This window comes from Trichoderma harzianum (assembly GCF_003025095.1).
Source record: "Trichoderma harzianum CBS 226.95 unplaced genomic scaffold M431scaffold_14, whole genome shotgun sequence".
Classification (NCBI taxonomy): domain Eukaryota; kingdom Fungi; phylum Ascomycota; class Sordariomycetes; order Hypocreales; family Hypocreaceae; genus Trichoderma; species Trichoderma harzianum.
The window spans coordinates 368,179-383,891 of NW_020209262.1; the positions used below are offsets into that span (position 1 = coordinate 368,179).

General features: G+C 50.0%; 7 protein-coding genes and 1 pseudogene across 8 annotated transcripts; 4 read left to right on the forward strand and 4 right to left on the reverse strand.

Annotated features, from left to right (window-relative positions):
• The first annotated feature begins 1,233 nt into the window (after positions 1–1,233).
• Positions 1,234–1,908, forward strand: M431DRAFT_252987 (hypothetical protein). Its single transcript, XM_024913798.1, has one exon. The coding sequence runs from the start codon at positions 1,337–1,339 to the stop codon at positions 1,751–1,753; it is 417 nt and encodes a 138-aa protein (XP_024770104.1). The 5' UTR covers positions 1,234–1,336; the 3' UTR covers positions 1,754–1,908.
• Positions 1,909–3,319: 1,411 nt separating this feature from the next.
• On the forward strand, positions 3,320–3,792 carry M431DRAFT_95287 (hypothetical protein; the record flags this gene model as incomplete). Its single annotated transcript, XM_024924686.1, has 3 exons — positions 3,320–3,391; positions 3,455–3,646; positions 3,700–3,792. The coding sequence occupies 3 exons, from the start codon at positions 3,320–3,322 to the stop codon at positions 3,790–3,792; spliced, it is 357 nt and encodes a 118-aa protein (XP_024770105.1).
• Positions 3,793–5,482: 1,690 nt separating this feature from the next.
• On the forward strand, positions 5,483–8,139 carry M431DRAFT_95023 (hypothetical protein; the record flags this gene model as incomplete). The annotated part of the gene is made up of 4 exons (XM_024924646.1): positions 5,483–5,509; positions 5,585–5,737; positions 5,804–7,651; positions 7,711–8,139. 4 exons carry the CDS (start codon positions 5,483–5,485, stop codon positions 8,137–8,139), a joined length of 2,457 nt encoding a protein of 818 aa, XP_024770106.1.
• A 923-nt stretch (positions 8,140–9,062) lies between these two features.
• M431DRAFT_253105 (hypothetical protein) lies at positions 9,063–10,664 on the forward strand. Its single transcript, XM_024913802.1, has 3 exons — positions 9,063–9,294; positions 9,365–9,385; positions 9,453–10,664. Exon 3 carries the CDS (start codon positions 9,545–9,547, stop codon positions 10,553–10,555), a length of 1,011 nt encoding a protein of 336 aa, XP_024770107.1. The 5' UTR covers positions 9,063–9,294; positions 9,365–9,385; positions 9,453–9,544; the 3' UTR covers positions 10,556–10,664.
• Positions 10,665–12,559, reverse strand: M431DRAFT_253038 (hypothetical protein). Its single transcript, XM_024913801.1, has 3 exons — positions 12,185–12,559; positions 12,098–12,131; positions 10,665–12,037 (listed from the first exon to the last, which is right to left on the reverse strand). The coding sequence occupies exons 1-3, from the start codon at positions 12,429–12,431 to the stop codon at positions 10,774–10,776; spliced, it is 1,545 nt and encodes a 514-aa protein (XP_024770108.1). The 5' UTR covers positions 12,432–12,559; the 3' UTR covers positions 10,665–10,773.
• Positions 12,560–13,264, reverse strand: M431DRAFT_253196 (annotated as a pseudogene; the record flags this gene model as incomplete). The annotated part of the gene is made up of 2 exons: positions 12,560–12,958; positions 13,234–13,264. Coding segments are annotated over 2 exons (269 nt in total), but the record flags the coding sequence as incomplete, so codon positions are not given.
• Positions 13,236–13,976, reverse strand: M431DRAFT_253138 (hypothetical protein). Its single transcript, XM_024913803.1, has 2 exons — positions 13,820–13,976; positions 13,236–13,656 (listed from the first exon to the last, which is right to left on the reverse strand). The coding sequence occupies exon 2, from the start codon at positions 13,643–13,645 to the stop codon at positions 13,310–13,312; it is 336 nt and encodes a 111-aa protein (XP_024770109.1). The 5' UTR covers positions 13,646–13,656; positions 13,820–13,976; the 3' UTR covers positions 13,236–13,309.
• Positions 13,977–14,492: 516 nt separating this feature from the next.
• Positions 14,493–15,249, reverse strand: M431DRAFT_253006 (hypothetical protein). The gene has a single exon (XM_024913800.1). It carries the CDS (start codon positions 14,855–14,857, stop codon positions 14,621–14,623), a length of 237 nt encoding a protein of 78 aa, XP_024770110.1. The 5' UTR covers positions 14,858–15,249; the 3' UTR covers positions 14,493–14,620.
• Positions 15,250–15,713: the final 464 nt, after the last annotated feature.

Sequence of the window (15,713 nt, forward strand, 5' to 3'; positions counted from 1 at the left end):
AGAGAAGTTCCGATATAGCCTATTGAGCAATGGGATGTATTGTCAAGTCCTGGATTTGCATCTGCCGGCCGCCTCCTTGTAGGGATATCTAAAGTCCGAAGGAGTAAGGCCCAGCGCAAGATGCTTGATGGCGATCCCCCATTTTGCGCAATAGCCGCGGTGGAGAAGCTTTCTTCGCCCTTCCTGACCTTGCACTTACCAGGTTACCATGTCCATTATAACACCCTCTCCCACGTGTGCCTGAGGTAGCAGCTGGATTGGGGTTTATCAAACCGGCATTCCCGCAGCTGCAGGCCTTTTGGGCTCTGCGTTTCAAGTTTGATATCAAGAATCAGGTCGGAAAGTCCAGGAGCTAACTGAGACGGGAACTCTCCAGGCGCAACATTAAGACCGGATCATGCAGTCCCAGGTGTAAACAAGCAAGACATGGCGACCTGATGGTAAACACAGTGGCAAGGATGGATTGCTGTAATTGGATATTGCTGTAATTGAGTACCTCATAATCTAATACTTTGTTGTGGTGGCTAATAATTCCGCGGAATATTATCATGGTGGTGTTGAAGCGATTCCACTTCATGCATGAATCTTACACGCACTCACTCTCCTTTTTACTATGAGCGAAACCTGAAACTTTGACCACAAGTAAAATTGGACGATAGATGGAGTTACCGTACTGAAGGACCGTAGTTAATTATTGAAAATTGATAATTCCACACGTATACCTGCATGTGATGTTTGACCATTGTCCTTGGCCTCCATCACAATAGGAGGTAGGGTGTGCAGTCTTCTAGAAGGCACCTATACTCTTGTCCCAGGCAACAGGAAACAAAAGTGCCTACCATTGAATACAATTACACACCTTGAGGGTGCGTGCTAATGAATCCCGTCTGCAGGTACTTGCTTTGTGGCTGGCTGCACTGCACAGGCCGTGTCTTGAGGCTTCACCATGAGCTGCATCGCATCATCTGGAACACAAAGATCCACGTCCAACCACAGAACCTCGGGTCTGTCCCGAGTGGGTTGGCATGGCATCTGGTCCTGGCCTAAATTTTAGCGGCAGATCAAGCGTAAATTCCTGCGCACACTTACGGGCATGTTGTAGGGCGTAGATGCATAGATAGGTACGTAGATCTATGCTGTTACGGCGCAATGTGCAGCTATCGTGTGTTTCACCCCACCCCCACGATCCCCTGTCAACTGTTTACTTGTGCCTCTCTCGCACCAATTAGAGGCGGCGATCAGTACACCAGGCAATAATCCTCCTCACCCAAGAGCTGCTCCCCGCAAAATCACATCTCACGAGTCACACACAGCCCGCGGTTTTGATGGAAGGCTGATGAATCGATGGCATCTCTTGCAAGGCCGATGCAAGACATGGTCCAAGTACAGCTCGAGCAAATTAACTATTCCTTCTTTCTCTCTTTCTCTCAGATACTACGAAACGCCAACAGCTCTGTCTCTCGCGATAGCAGCAGCGTCGACACTGGAGCCCGTACCTGCATGTCATACCGTGTCAGCACAGCCTGCCATTGATGCATTTCTTGCTTCACACTCGTCCCCACATCCATTGTTACTTTTCGCTGCTTCTCACCCTCCAGACTTTCGTCCCTTCTCCTGGTCCATGCTCTGGCGATCCTCACAGCTGAGCCCACTCTGGAAGTGCGGGCATACACCCGCAAGCCCGGATGCAATGTATCTGCACCAAGCAACTGATGCTACTGCCGAGACAACCTCAAGAATGAAAACAAAATGAAAGTTGCATTGGAAGGAATCCATGGGATTTGCTATTGCTCAGCAAAGGGATTTTGCGTCTGAAGACGCTTCCTCATCCTTCTCGGCCCGCCCAGACCGGCCCGCTTAGCAGAGTCAACCGCGCGCAAGAACTGCCCCCATGTCCTCCAATGTGGTATTTTCCTAAGAAGAGCCCCCATTGTCTGCCCTACCTTTGCGTGGCAAAATTTCTCCATTTGTCTTCGACGGATTATGGACCACTCGGCAACAGTCAGGTGAGCTCCGTTCTGAGCTTGGCCGCCCTCCCTCTGGTCCTGAGTATTCCCCGTGCCTCATGATGAAACGGCTGCAAGACCCTCAGGCCTCGCTCTCACCAGGTGCGTCTCTAGACTCGATCGAGAGAGGTTCCATGGCCCATGTGTTTGAGCACAGCCAGTCACAGCTGCTTTATCCGCCCTAAAATAGTTCTGGTCGGTTTCTTTCCACATGGCTAATTGAGACGGTTCCAAAACAGACATGGGGGTTTGTTTGCTCGTCGTCTCGTGCTCAACCCCTGTTCAACACTACACTGGTACATTGCTCCATCACCACTTCCAATGTACATGAGATTACACCCGAGCATACAAGCTTTGCCTAACTTGGCTCCCCAGAGGAGTGGCCACCACCGCTGTTCCCGCAGTACCATCCAATGCAATGCATGCCCGAATCCCTGCTCCGGTCGTCGTATCACGTAGGCAGCTAGCTGGATCCGACTCAACTCACAGGTCTCTGGTTCCTGTCAAAAGATATATATACGTATGGCATCACTTTTCTCCTCTGGTCTGCATCGTGGCTTTGCCGAGCACCGATAGCTTTACCTGCCATTGATGCAACTCAGGAAAAGACACGACGATTACACAACAATCACCTCATACATTCATTCTATTTCTTGGCTCTGCTCTTAAAGCTGGGGCCATTCTATCGCCACTCCTTGCTTTCAGCTTCTCATTACTCGACGCTCAGAAATTTTGATCGCTTGTCCTACCGGATTCTTTCCCAGGCTGCCCTCATCCACTCCCTTCCTAGCACATGTTACACAGCGTCTTTGGAACTATATTTTCCATCAAGACATCCATAGCGTCATTCGGGAGCCTCCTCTGATTCCGCGGGACCAATGGGCTAAGATCTTCCCGCTTCTTACAACTCGCCTTGGCCACTTACTGGACCACAAATCTCACTCTCAAGCCACTCATATCTCCCTGCTACATCTCAGGATCCGCAATTGGACCGGTGTAAAAGAAGCCACCGGTATTGTGCATCTTAGCTGCACTATATTTGATCAACACCCTGTTGGATAATTAAGCTGTGCGACTCTTCTGAGAATAAGAGTACCCACGGTGATATTTATCAACCCCCGGCGCGCGCTCATCCAAACCAAGTTCCAACTCCTACCAACTACCGCCATTTCCATCAATTGATTCAAAACACATCGTATTCATTCCTTTTCACAGACATCATCGCTTATAAGCGTCTGTGATCTTACCAACTGTTGAGCATATCAAGCCTCTTGATCATATAACATTCTTTTTAAAACGGCATTATGTCGCAAATGATGTTCAAGGGATTTACAGACGGACCTGATCTGAGGCCGTTTGCCTGTGATTGGGAGTCCTGTAACAAGGTACGGATAGCAATTGGTTACCAAAACGCAGCCATTCTTTGACACTTGTTGACACATTAAAAGGACTTCAAACGCAGATCAGACCTAACGAGACACTACAAAATTCACACGAATGAGCGGCCACATCCGTGTACGGCCCCTGGCTGCGAAAAACGCTTCATTCAACGCAGTGCCCTCGCTGTGCACACTCGAACGCACACCGGCGAGAAGCCGCATAAGTGCAAATACCCCGGTTGCATAAAGAGGTTCTCAGATGTACGTTATCTACAAAACCCCCCAACGGGACAGCAAATTAATAATGTGAATAGTCGTCTAGCCTTGCTAGACACCGTCACGTACACACTGGGAGTCGTAGTCGCAGATGCGCACACATCGACTGCCCGAAGAGGTATGCACCTTGATGTCCTATGGAATTGAAGTGGCCTAACTGACCAAATTAGCTTTTGTCGTAATAAGCTCGCTGTCAGGCAGAGGGAGCACTCTCAACAGCGTGATATCTTCGGCGGACAAATCGATTGCATCTCTGACTCGGAATCCAGCCGCTCGTCATCTATGCCAGCTCAGCCATCCACCCCGCAGCCTCTTCATGGCATCACCGCCCACCAACTCTCGACTTTACAAGGAAGCTTATTCCAACATACTCCACCTGCTTCCGATCTCGATGGCCAGGTACACATCTGTTGCATCGATGAGCCATTTCACTCCCCTCACGCCGCTACGGACGAGCTGCAAGACATCAATACGCTGCATCGATTCAGCAGCATGCCTCTGTATGGCATTGGACAAGCCAGTTCCCATATTGGGACGATGAACTTGGACGACCAGTATACTGGGTCGATTGGGCAATCCACAATGGATCTGTCGTACTCGTCTCTTGGTCTCAATACTAATTCACACAACAGTCCTGCCAGCATCCAGTCAACTTCCAGTCATAGCGCCTTGTCACAAAAGGGCTATCACAAGTATCTGGGACTACAAAATTCAACATACTCTCTGAAAAACGCAACTTCTCTGGGACAGTCTGCGCCAATAATGACTTACTCTCAACAAATGGCTCAAGCGCGGCAGCAAATGCTGATCCACCCGGGGCAAATTCCAAGCCATATTGTTGGACGATATGGTTCTCCTACATCGGTGAAGTCTGAGCCATGGTATGGATACGAGACGTATGGTGTGTACAATATATAAGCAGCAACAAGTCCGTTTGGTGTACAAGAAGCAAAAACTGCTTCGGCGGGCTTTGGGGGTGAACTGGGTCCAGCAATTCACTCGCTCCCACTGCGTCTACTAATAAATCGGAATGAATTATATGAGGGTTAGAAACACTGGGAGTTTATCAGGGGCGGTTTTTTTCTTCTTCTGGGAGGCATGGAGGGAGGTATTTTATGGAATAATAGCACGGTGCTATTAGGAGGCGGATTAATTGCGTGTACGAATTTTGTATATTGGTGACTTTGTGTATATATATGTAAAGCAAGGCTATATTTCAACAGCATAAAGCCAAGTATATGAAGCAATCTACCTTTTTTTTTTTTTTTCTTTTTGAAGTTGACTGAAGCTACCAAATTACCTAAAGTCAATGCATTGGAGACTGTCGCTGTTGATTTCCTAAAATGGATCGTGGGCCCCGGCCTTTTCCCGCTAGCTTCTCTTGCGTCTGTCAGGTCAGGTGACACGTCACTTCGTGAAGGTTCGGTAGAAGCTGGCCTGCCGACCATGGCCGATAGAATCCCGATCGTGGCGATTCTCTTCCCATCCTCATACTCTTTATAAATCCAGCCGGCATCATGAGGGCATCGAGGTAGAGGTTTTTGCACTCGGAAATATCCTCGCCCGCGATCAACTATCATCCTTCTACTTGACGATTGGTAGGGGGAGGGATCCAGACTTGTTCTTATTCATTGCTGGACCTGGCCGGCTTCTCGATAGCGCCAGGCCTTGGCCCGGCAGGCTGCTGCTCCACGTCATACGATAGGGCGGCATTGACTATCCTTGCATTCTCCTGTCTCTAATTTCCTCTCTCTTGTCATCGCGGGGCTTGACATTCAACATTCGACCTTCGCCTTGAGATAGGCGGCGTCACTCCCGGCGATGGCGTTCCACGGTGGCTTGCTGCCTGTAAGTACCTATCCAGGTCCCTTCGACGCATGAATTCCGAAAACCGAGGCCATATGCTGATGGAAACTTGAACAGTCAATGGTAGCAGCCGCAGCGGACACCTTACCTTCCATCACCAACACTCTCATGAGGCCCTGGCGACCTTCGTCGGTGCCGCGCCAGCAAACCGATGCTGTTGCTGAAGCCGAGACTGCGCGAACCGGTTCCGTGGTTGAAGCGACAGAGAAGGTGGGAATACTTCTTCTAGACTATTTACAATGACTTGCATTGCTAACCTTGATGTTGTTTTCCCAGTCGGCGCGAACCCTGCTACCCGATTTTCTTCAGCAAGCACCGTCGCACGTACCAAAGGCCATTACATCTAGCGCGATGATACCGACCAACGTCCGCACTTCCATCTCTGGACTCGGCCGGGTTGGGTTGCTCGCAGCGAACCCAATCCTCCGGAGGCCTTACTTCCAACCTGTTACCACCGTCTCGTCTCCCCTCGTCAACCTGTTTATGCGATCTACTCCCGCCGTCTCGACCCCGCTTCGCGCAATGTCCACGACCCGGATTCTCTCCGGAACACTCGGTACACAACGCAGAGGCTTTGGAACGTCCAATGGAATTTCTCGCAGTCAATTAGCCTCCGTCGAAGAATCAGCAAACAGGAACCCCGGAAATGCGAACCTACAAAACGCCTTTTACCAGCTTCTTTTGAGAGCAAACATGCCTGGCATCCTAGTGGAAAGATATCAAACTGGCCGTTTCGCAACAAATGCAGGCACCGAGGACGCTTACAAGCGGGCTCTGGCTGCTCTTAATAGTGGTACGAGCACCATCGCGACAGCTACAGCGACACCTGGATTTGCACGAGGACAATGGGCTGGAAACGAACAGGCCATTGCGAACGCAGCTCTTAGCGGATCGATGGGCGTCAAGGGTGAACCAATCCACGTTGTTGTCCAAGAGTCAACCCGGTCGCTTGTCTTTCGTTGGGTCAAGTTTTTTGCTACCTTTATTGTCTTCACCTACCTCTGTTTCGCAGCCGTGACGATCCTGATTGAGACGTTGAGCACCTTCAGGCGTGGACCAGGAGCAAAGACCGACTCTGAGGTCAAGGCCGAGAAACAGACGACCCGATTTGACGACGTTCACGGATGCGACGAGGCTAAGGAAGAGCTACAGGAAGTGGTCGAATTTCTCCGTAACCCGGATAGCTTCTCTGATTTGGGCGCCAAGCTGCCTAAAGGTGTTCTCCTCGTTGGACCCCCTGGTACTGGAAAGACGCTGCTCGCCCGTGCTGTCGCTGGAGAGGCCGGTGTTCCCTTCTTCTACATGTCTGGCAGTGAATTCGATGAAATCTTTGTTGGTGTCGGCGCCAAGCGTGTCCGAGAGCTATTTGCGGCGGCCAAAGCCAAGTCCCCTGCTATCATCTTCATCGACGAACTCGACGCTATTGGTGGAAAACGTAACCCAAGGGACCAAGCTCACTCCAAGCAGACTCTTAACCAATTGCTCACGGAACTTGATGGATTCGATACAGATACAAAGATTATCATCATGGCGGCTACCAACTTGCCCAAGTTGCTGGACAAGGCTCTTACCAGACCTGGACGATTCGATCGACACATCAACGTGGACCTGCCGGATGTTCGTGGGCGTATCGCCATCCTGAAACATCATGCTAAGAAGATCAGGCTATCACCAGACGTGGATCTTGATGCTATTGCCGCACGTGCGCCTGGACAATCTGGTGCTGACCTCGAGAACATGCTGAATGTCGCAGCCCTGCGCGCTAGCCGAGCGAAGGCCCGTGAGATTTCAAAGCAGGATATCGACTGGGCATTTGACAGAATCACCATGGGCGCCGAGAGAAAGTCGATGGTGGTGACGGAAAAGGAAAAGGAAATGACAGCATACCACGAGGCTGGCCATGCTCTTGTCCAATTGTTCGAAAAGGAAAGCTCCAACCGACTCTACAAGGTTACAATTCTCCCAAAAGGCCCTTCCCTGGGCCACACCGCTCATGTCCCTGCTATGGATAAATACTCGTACACCGCGGCCGAATACATGTCCAACATCCGCGTGCTTCTTGGAGGCAAGATGGCAGAGGAGATGCGGTACGGTGACGATAAAGTGACGTCCGGTGTTTCCAATGTAAGTTATATATATACGTATCGTGAAATGCGAATGCGTGCTAACAAACCGGCTTGCAGGATCTGGAGAGAGCTACTGACCTGAGCTATATGATGGTCACTCACTTTGGCATGTCCAGCGCTTTGGGACCTGTTGAATACGGCAGAAGATATGAGAACCTCAGTTCTGAGACCAAGGCCGTGATTGAGGGCGAAGTCCAGAAAACGCTGAGAAAATCCTACGAAGACGTGAGAAAGGTTCTGACGGAGAAGCGCAAGGAACTCGACTTGCTAGCTCAGGCATTGGTACAATACGAGACGCTGGATAAAGAGGAGGTTGAGAAAGTCATCCGTGGAGAAAAGCTACCTGGCCGTACAATCGTGCCCAAAGGACCGCTAACACTACCAATCCCGGATGAGATTCCTCGACCACCGGGACTGGGAGTGCCCCAGCCGCATCCTCCTGAAACACCAGCTCCCCCGGCTTCCGCTAGGTCATCTGCCACATGAAGACGATGATGAGGACGATGATGAGTTTGATGATGGCCGTGGTAGTTGGGTTATGACGGGTATGACTTGGCGCGATAAGGCAAAAGCGTGGTATGCGATGAAGTGACGAATATGGACCTGGATGAGTGGGAAATATGACCCTTCATTCTTATTTGCATGGAGCTTTTTACTTCGCAGTGGCCAACGGGGTTTGGCTAGCGAGCAAGCCGAAGCGATGTTTTTGACATTCCGGATCTTTGAAAAGGCAGGCCAAAAGAGCCATGTTCGCAGCCTGGACGATTTATTTCCTATCGCGGTGCACATCTGGAGGAAGACTTTTTCAAACTGGTAAGCGTGTTGGAGGGGCCCTTTGAGCAGCGTGGTGTGGCCTGGAACGAAATGAACTGCATTTGAGACGGAAATTGGGTCTTGAAGAATGCTGCTGTACTGTATTAAAATCTCTATCTTGTACATTGAATCACCGCTGGATTTCTGATACCTCGGAATATCACTGTTTCCTGTTGTTTTGAAGCTCAAGAAGATGACACTGACATGACTTGTGATATGAGATTTGAGGTCCATCGACTTGCATGGTGCATTGCATATCGGTGGATATGAAACTACTCCAATTTTCAAGGCTAGTTCAGTTCATTCAACCCCAACTATTCTAACAATTTACTCGTCAGTTTACTCGCATTTAGGCATATCATTTAGCCCAGGCCTTCTTTATCTCCGATCGGATATATCCTGCCCAGTGGAGGGATTTTCGTGTTTGTTTCCCTCCTGTTACCACTAGCATCGAGCCATAGTCTTCGTGGGGAGGGGGATTTTGACCCGCTTTGGACGTAGTGGGGAGCAGAAATTGGAGGCGGGGGAATCAAGAAGACGTGATTTGACGTCAAGATTGGGGGGTCCGTTGAAGATGGGAAGAGAGGAAGTTATTGGTGCTTTTTCCTTGTTCCGTTGGTCTGGGTTGACTATTTGTTGGACTTGTCTCGTCTGTTTTCTCTCTTCTTTTCTTCTTATACTTTTTCTTTGAACTAGGACACATTGACTCAACCTCAGCTTGTGTTTGTCGAGTTTTGAGGATTTGTTTGCTATTGTCTGGATTTACAAGTGTTGAGAAAGAGGGAAATAACTTGAATTAAGTCACAATGACCAAGGTTCTTCTCACAGGTGAGTTACTACTCAAGACTTTATGTATGAGTGTGATGAAATGGCTTTGCTAATAAGAGGAATGAAATAGGTGGCTCAGGCTTTATTGCCGGTATGTTTCGTCTTATTCTCGTCATTCAACTTTGATCGTCTCATAACAAGGCATGAGATGATTATAGCACCACCAAATACTCTTTTCAAGATGCCACCTCTCATTCACGACTCTTACTCTAATCTCATGAGTAACACCGAGGAAGAAGAAAGCTAACATATGATTCCAACACAAAAAGCCCACATCCTCGAACAACTCCTCGCCAAAAACCACACCGTCATCACCACCGTCCGCACCGACGAAAAAGCAGAAAAGATCCGCGCCGCCCACCCAGACAGCGTCCAGCAGAACCGTCTCACCGTCGTCACCGTCGGCGACATCGCCCAGCCCAGCGCCTTTGACGAGGTCATTGCCGCCCACGCCGACGGGCTCGAGGTCGTGCTTCACACCGCCAGCCCCTTTCACTACAAGTGGACGGACGCCCAGAAGGAGCTCATCGACCCTGCTCTCAACGGTACTCGCGGTATTCTTGAGGCTATTCATCGCTCGGCAAAGTCTGTTAAGCGGGTTGTTATTACGTCGTCTTTTGCTGCGGTTCTTTCGGAGGAGAGATTGTTTGATCCTAATACGACCTTTACTGAGGAGTCGTGGAATCCGGATGGCGTCGAGGACGTTCACCGTTCGCCACCTACCGCTTACCGCGTCTCCAAGACGGCCGCTGAGCGTCTCGCCTGGGACTTTGTTGCTCGAGAGAAACCCTCTTTCGACCTCGTCACGGTGAACCCGCCCGTTGTCTTCGGACCCGTGGCTCACAGCTTGGCCTCGCTCGACTCAATCAACACATCCAACGAGCGTATCGTCGCTCTTCTACGCGGTCAATGGAAAGAAAGAATCGGCGACACCGGCCCCGTCGGCCTATGGATCGATGTGCGTGACGCCGCAGCCGCCCACATCAAGGCGTTCGAGATCCCCGAGGCTGGAGGCCGTCGTCTCTTCACCGTCGCAGGCAGGACGTGCAATCAGGAGGTTGCTAGGATCGTCCGCGAGGGCTTCCCTGAGTACGCTGATAGATTGCCCGGACCGGAGGTGCCTGGTGGAGAGCCCTTTGATGAGACAAAGTCGTTCAAGTATAACAACGATGCGACGTACAAGTTGCTGGGAATTGAGTGGATTCCCATTGAGAAGAGTGTCTCTGACACTGTCCGCTCACTCAAGGCCTACGGCATCTAGATTGTTCAACTAGATAGTGTACGCGTACGAAAGAATTGACGAAGAATTAATAAAAATAAATTCTTAGATTAAAAACTTAAAGGTCGAAAAGACATATCTATCAATGTTGGAGCCTGCCATATAAACCCCCTTACCTCTTGTTCCTCCTTTTACCCCATATAGCACACATCATGAATTATACCGCAGAATGCAGCCATCGTTCCACCATTCAGACGCCCTCACTCCTTCTTCATCATGCTATTCAAGCCAAGTGGGCTCCTCACATGTCTCGCCCTCCTCGGAGACTGTACTGGCACATCCACGGGCCTCCCAGCGCCACCTTGGCTACTCCCCTCCCCTGACCTCTGAGATCCATTGTTTCCTTCGTTCGTACCCACAGATGGCCTAGCTGCAGCCGCGAAACTCGGTGATCCTCGCCGGCTCGGACTCGCGGGCGACGTCAGGGGCGATTTGAAGGGGCTCACCCGGCCGTCAGCAGGAAGACTTGGAAGTGCACGTGTAGGTGGAGGCCCAGGGCTAGCCAGACCACGAATCATCGGCGGTGTTTCATATACTCGTGGCGGTGGTCTGGGAAGATCGGTGGCAGTGGCACCGCTGTAACTGATCTGCGTCGAGTCAGCGGATGTATTGGACGTGGCCCGCAGGGTGCTTGCGCTGCTGAAGATGCTCGAAACGCTAGCGGCTGGCGCAAGCTCGTCCCTAGGGGGCCTGTTGACATGTGTTATTTGCGAGATTGTAGTTGTTGCCGTGATGCCACCGTGCTCAGATTCTTCTGAGTTCCATCTAGTTCTGGGGATGGAGAGAGGTGATAGGGGCGACAGTGGCGGCATGGGTGATAGTGGCACACCAGCCCATTCCTGCGAGTCTTCTTCATTGTATTGACGGCGTTGGTTGTTTCGGCGAAGGCTCAACGCTCTGGTCAGCAAGAAGCGCCGCTCTTGTAGTCGTGGAGGCGGCGTCAACGGGCCACTTGGCGGTCCAGCGTACGAGCTCGACGGTGATATGAGCGGCGTAGGAGGAAGACTGCTGGGTTTGATGGGGCGACTGATGCGCTTCTTGTTGCGCAACCGCGCCTTCATCCTCAGATGCCATGCGATTAAAGCGAGGACGGCCAGGATCCCGACCATGACAGACACACCGATGGTGACCTTTGTGCTGACAGGTACTGAACTTTTGCCTCCAGTTCTGTGGCGAAGAGGCTTCGAGGTTTCCGTCGTCGTGATTAGATGAATCACAGGGGACGCCGAGGCAGCCACGCCAGGGGCTATCTCGGAGGCCGGAGGCGGGCTTATTTTGGTCGTGACGGTATGGAATCCCTCTACAAGGAATCCTGACGGAGTGGCAGTTGAGACTCCCCAGTCTGATGATGTTGTAGACTGTTGCTGTTGCCGACGAGCATGTTCCTTTCCTTCGGCGACGCTGCCTGAGCGGACATGTGTCTGGCCTGACGCTCCTAGATCGATTGCAGAACCGTAATGTTTTCTGCGTCCAACATCCTTAATGAGCGTGTCTTTAACATGTTGAATAGAAGATGTACACTACCTTTGACAAGAGCTCAGGAACCGACGGATACTCACTAGAAGAAATATTTAGTTATGTAAATCCGCAATCTCTAGAAGGCTGACGCACAATCTTGGTCAGCATCTCTTATGCTCTTCATCTTACATAGATGAGAGCCACAGTGGTAGAACATGGGAAGCCTTCCTCTTCCATCTTCCAACAAATGAGAAAAGGTCTGACACATCACGCCTTCCTCCCGGTTAGACGCCAATGAGCTCAAAAGCTGTGACTGGCAGTCTGCTGAACAATCAGGAACATGCTGGTCATTAGTTGAAGCAAAGAGAATAGATTCGTGAATGTAGTTGGTTTCTTCCATGGCGATTAATTGTTGAAACTTTCCAATCTCTATATGAAAGTCTAGTATTAATAGTTGGATAGGAAACAAAAAGCCGTTCAGTCGTTAATATGATATGAGAGTTGTTGAGAAAAGTACAGCAAAAGGACGATACTAAATCATGTAATAAGCGAGTGTAGATGCTACATGAGCAACAAGGAAAAGGATACAAGTTCACGGTGTCAGAGTATTCATTGAGGGGTAAAGGTGCTGAGCGGGATGAATTGCGAGTATCAACATGGCTCATGACCTCGAGGGTCTCGGGCGTCTACTATATAACCATGTGCATGTCGACGACTCGGTACGAGAGAGAAACACAGGTGTGAGGAAGGTCCGTGACCTCTTTGGCAAGGGACGTAAACGGCCTCAGCCTCCAAAAAGGAACGAGGAGCAGGCAAGACCATATGCAGGAGGGTCTCACACGGCTCTGCAGCGTACCGCTCCCGATGAGGATTTCCTCGTATGGCCTTCGAAGAGCTCTAGCCAGGTCCCTTGAGGGATCGAAAAGACTATTGCGTCGTCAATGCCCAGTACCCTCCATCAACCTCGGAGGCGGCCAAACACGAAGAGAGCACTGATAGGATACAGGCCTCGCAAAGGTTCTGGTGGAGACGACCTGTCTGGGGCATCACAACCTGGTCGAGCTGTAGACTATTCAACAGTAGCTCGCTTCCAACAATTTGTGGATTGTGTAACCGTCCAAGTGCCGTAGCGGATGATGGCTTCCCGGTGGCTTTCTGGCCCCCCTTGTCGGCTCATGGCCTCGTGGAAGATCAGAACTTACATGGAGCAATTGCAGATCTCAAGGCACAAACGACGCCTGTGGGTGTCTGCCCCTGTTTTCGTGATTGCTCGTTGAATTAGGGCTCAGTGTGGCAATTTCCCGAGCAAACATGCCAGCCACTTGACTCAGTGAAAGATCTAGTGTTTTCTTTTCTTCGAGAATAGCGGCTATAGCGTGCGTTGGGGCTGAAAAACTCATATATCAATGTCCAATAACATGGTAGCAAGCTTGTACAACACGATTTCAGTTGACTCGGAGTACATTCTGCAGCTGGTATCTGGTGTTGCTTCACAGATACGGTGACGCCAAGCGGAGGGGTATTCTCCAAGTGACCAATGGCCTCTCCCAGCTGACAAAAGAATGGTGTATGATTTGAGCCGGTAGTCGGTACTATATTGAGCATCAAAATCATCCGAATTTTTCCTTGCAAAAATTGCTATGAGTAGCTTGCGTGACGTGGTGATATAAAGAGAGAGAGCGAAAGATCAGGTCATGACATGGAATTTCCAACTGGCACCTTTGGAAATGGAAGCGAGGCAGAAGGACGCCGTTGTCCGTCGAAGGTAGCACAATGCTGGCAACCTACCTATCTTGTCCCAAATTCATGTAGCATCATTGTTTGTGATAAACCCGCATTAGTTTGACAATCTCGGGGATAGACGAGATTGGCAAACAAGTGCGAAATGCGCTCATTTGGCGTTTGCCTTTGCTTGCATTTCCCAAGAAACCTACAAGTGGCGCAAGCTCATTCTGCAGCTATGATTTGCAGCGTATCGGAATCCATGCATGCTGATGAAGAAAAACGTTAGTCAAATGCAGCCAAGGGAGTACCATTTGCGATAGTAAAAAGAAAGAAAAAGGCCTGGTTGATGACCAGAGCCAAAGGGAAGCTCGGTGCGCTCAACAAGGAACCGTGGAACCAAGCAATGAACACAAACCACAAAAGCTCCATTCCGACCCTGCAGTCTGGAGTAGTAATTGGCTGTTCTGCTTCATCCAGTCATCGAGATAGTATCGGGGCTAGAGACACAAAATCGCTAAGCAGGGATGCAATACTCAAGCGGCTGAATCGCATCCTGGAGAAGCCGAAACTCGTAGGCTTGCGGCAAACAAGTTGCCCACAGAGCTGACAGCCATACAGGACAAACTTTTCGTATTCATGTCGTCCGCACCTAGAGATGAAAGATGGGCGTTTAGGTACGCAGCTGATCAACGCCTCGCCGTTCTGCGAGGTAACCAGAGTGGAAGAAGGAGAGCAAGGAGGTAGCCATGACGTCTTTGTTTCGGAAGCCGAGTATGGTATTTGCCTCTCCCTTTCCCTCTCCCTCTCCCCTTCTGGCGGAATCCAGCCCTAAAATCCCTCTCTGGCTCTCCTCCATGTCGTGGCTCAACCGAACAGTGTATGGCGTCCGTATACAAGAGCTTGGCTTACGCGACCTCGCTGCAAGCCCATGCGCAAAGCCGCCACCACAGGAACACAATCACACTCCTCTAGCGGTGTGACAAAAGGACAAAAGCAAAGAAAAAAGAGCGCCGAGAGACCCGACGAAAGAGCGACGCTCTTCCCAAACGGTGTAGGCAATCGTGGCACAGCGTCTGGGCCTTGAGCGTTACGCCAGCGCATGCGGAACCGGTGTCTCGTTTGACCCCTGGAGGGCGATGGTCAGCTGAATACCAGGCGATGCAAATTGATTGGCACGGTAAGGAAGACTTTTCTATGGGTGGCTTTGGAGGGTCCAATGAAGACGGATGGCGCCTGAGATGGTGTTTTGGGCAAGTTTTGTAGATGGGCTGCTGGTTATCGGGCTCTCGTTATCATGACTCTTTGTACTTCGTATCTGCACGCTAATATTTATAACCCTACTGCTCTAAAGACTATCGAATAATATATTCAAGAGGATGAAGGAGCTGAAAGAGGATTATAGTATATGAATTAAAAGTCTTGGTATTCATGCAGGTTGATTGCAATGCAAAGACGATTGGGATAGGTAGCCAAGCAATCCATAGTAGTACCCGTAGGTAGTCATGGGTATGACACGGTACCTAGGTAGAGGCACGATCTTCATCTTTGAATATTGATATCTCATAGTATTTGTCAGTTATATATCTGATTCATGAGAGCGTACAAGTATCTAAATGTTGGAATTCTTTAAATCAAAAAGTTGATGCCTTGGTGCGGAAATTGGACAAATTTCACTGCGTACACTAACATGCCCGTATATGTACACATTGTTCAATAAGCAGTGTTATTTCGGCCCTTCTTGAAAACACCATGCTTTCTCCTAGACTCATAAATGTCGTTTGGTATTTCCTCATTAAAGACGGGAGTAATTGACTCTATCCTTGCACACTCTTACACCAACACTTACAGATACCTCGGCTGAATAGGTAGATATTGATCAATATCATGAATCCCAGAAACATCAGAGCCTTAGTCCGTACCAACCTTGGAACTTATCTCTCCAAAACAACATACAGAA

Bases quoted from the DNA above. Each gene is read 5' to 3' on its own strand.
- M431DRAFT_252987 (XM_024913798.1), top strand. From the start codon at position 1,337: ATGAATCGATGGCATCTCTTGCAAGGCCGATGCAAGACATGGTCCAAG.
- M431DRAFT_253105 (XM_024913802.1), top strand. From the start codon at position 9,545: ATGATTCCAACACAAAAAGCCCACATCCTCGAACAACTCCTCGCCAAA.
- M431DRAFT_253038 (XM_024913801.1), bottom strand. From the start codon at position 12,431: ATGGAAGAAACCAACTACATTCACGAATCTATTCTCTTTGCTTCAACT. The intron at 12,132-12,184 runs GTGCGTCAGCCT...TATTTCTTCTAG, and splicing joins AAGAGATGCTGACCAAGATT to TGAGTATCCGTCGGTTCCTG. The intron at 12,038-12,097 runs GTAGTGTACATC...TGTTGGACGCAG, and splicing joins TTCCTGAGCTCTTGTCAAAG to AAAACATTACGGTTCTGCAA.
- M431DRAFT_253138 (XM_024913803.1), bottom strand. From the start codon at position 13,645: ATGATTTTGATGCTCAATATAGTACCGACTACCGGCTCAAATCATACA.
- M431DRAFT_253006 (XM_024913800.1), bottom strand. From the start codon at position 14,857: ATGCGCTGGCGTAACGCTCAAGGCCCAGACGCTGTGCCACGATTGCCT.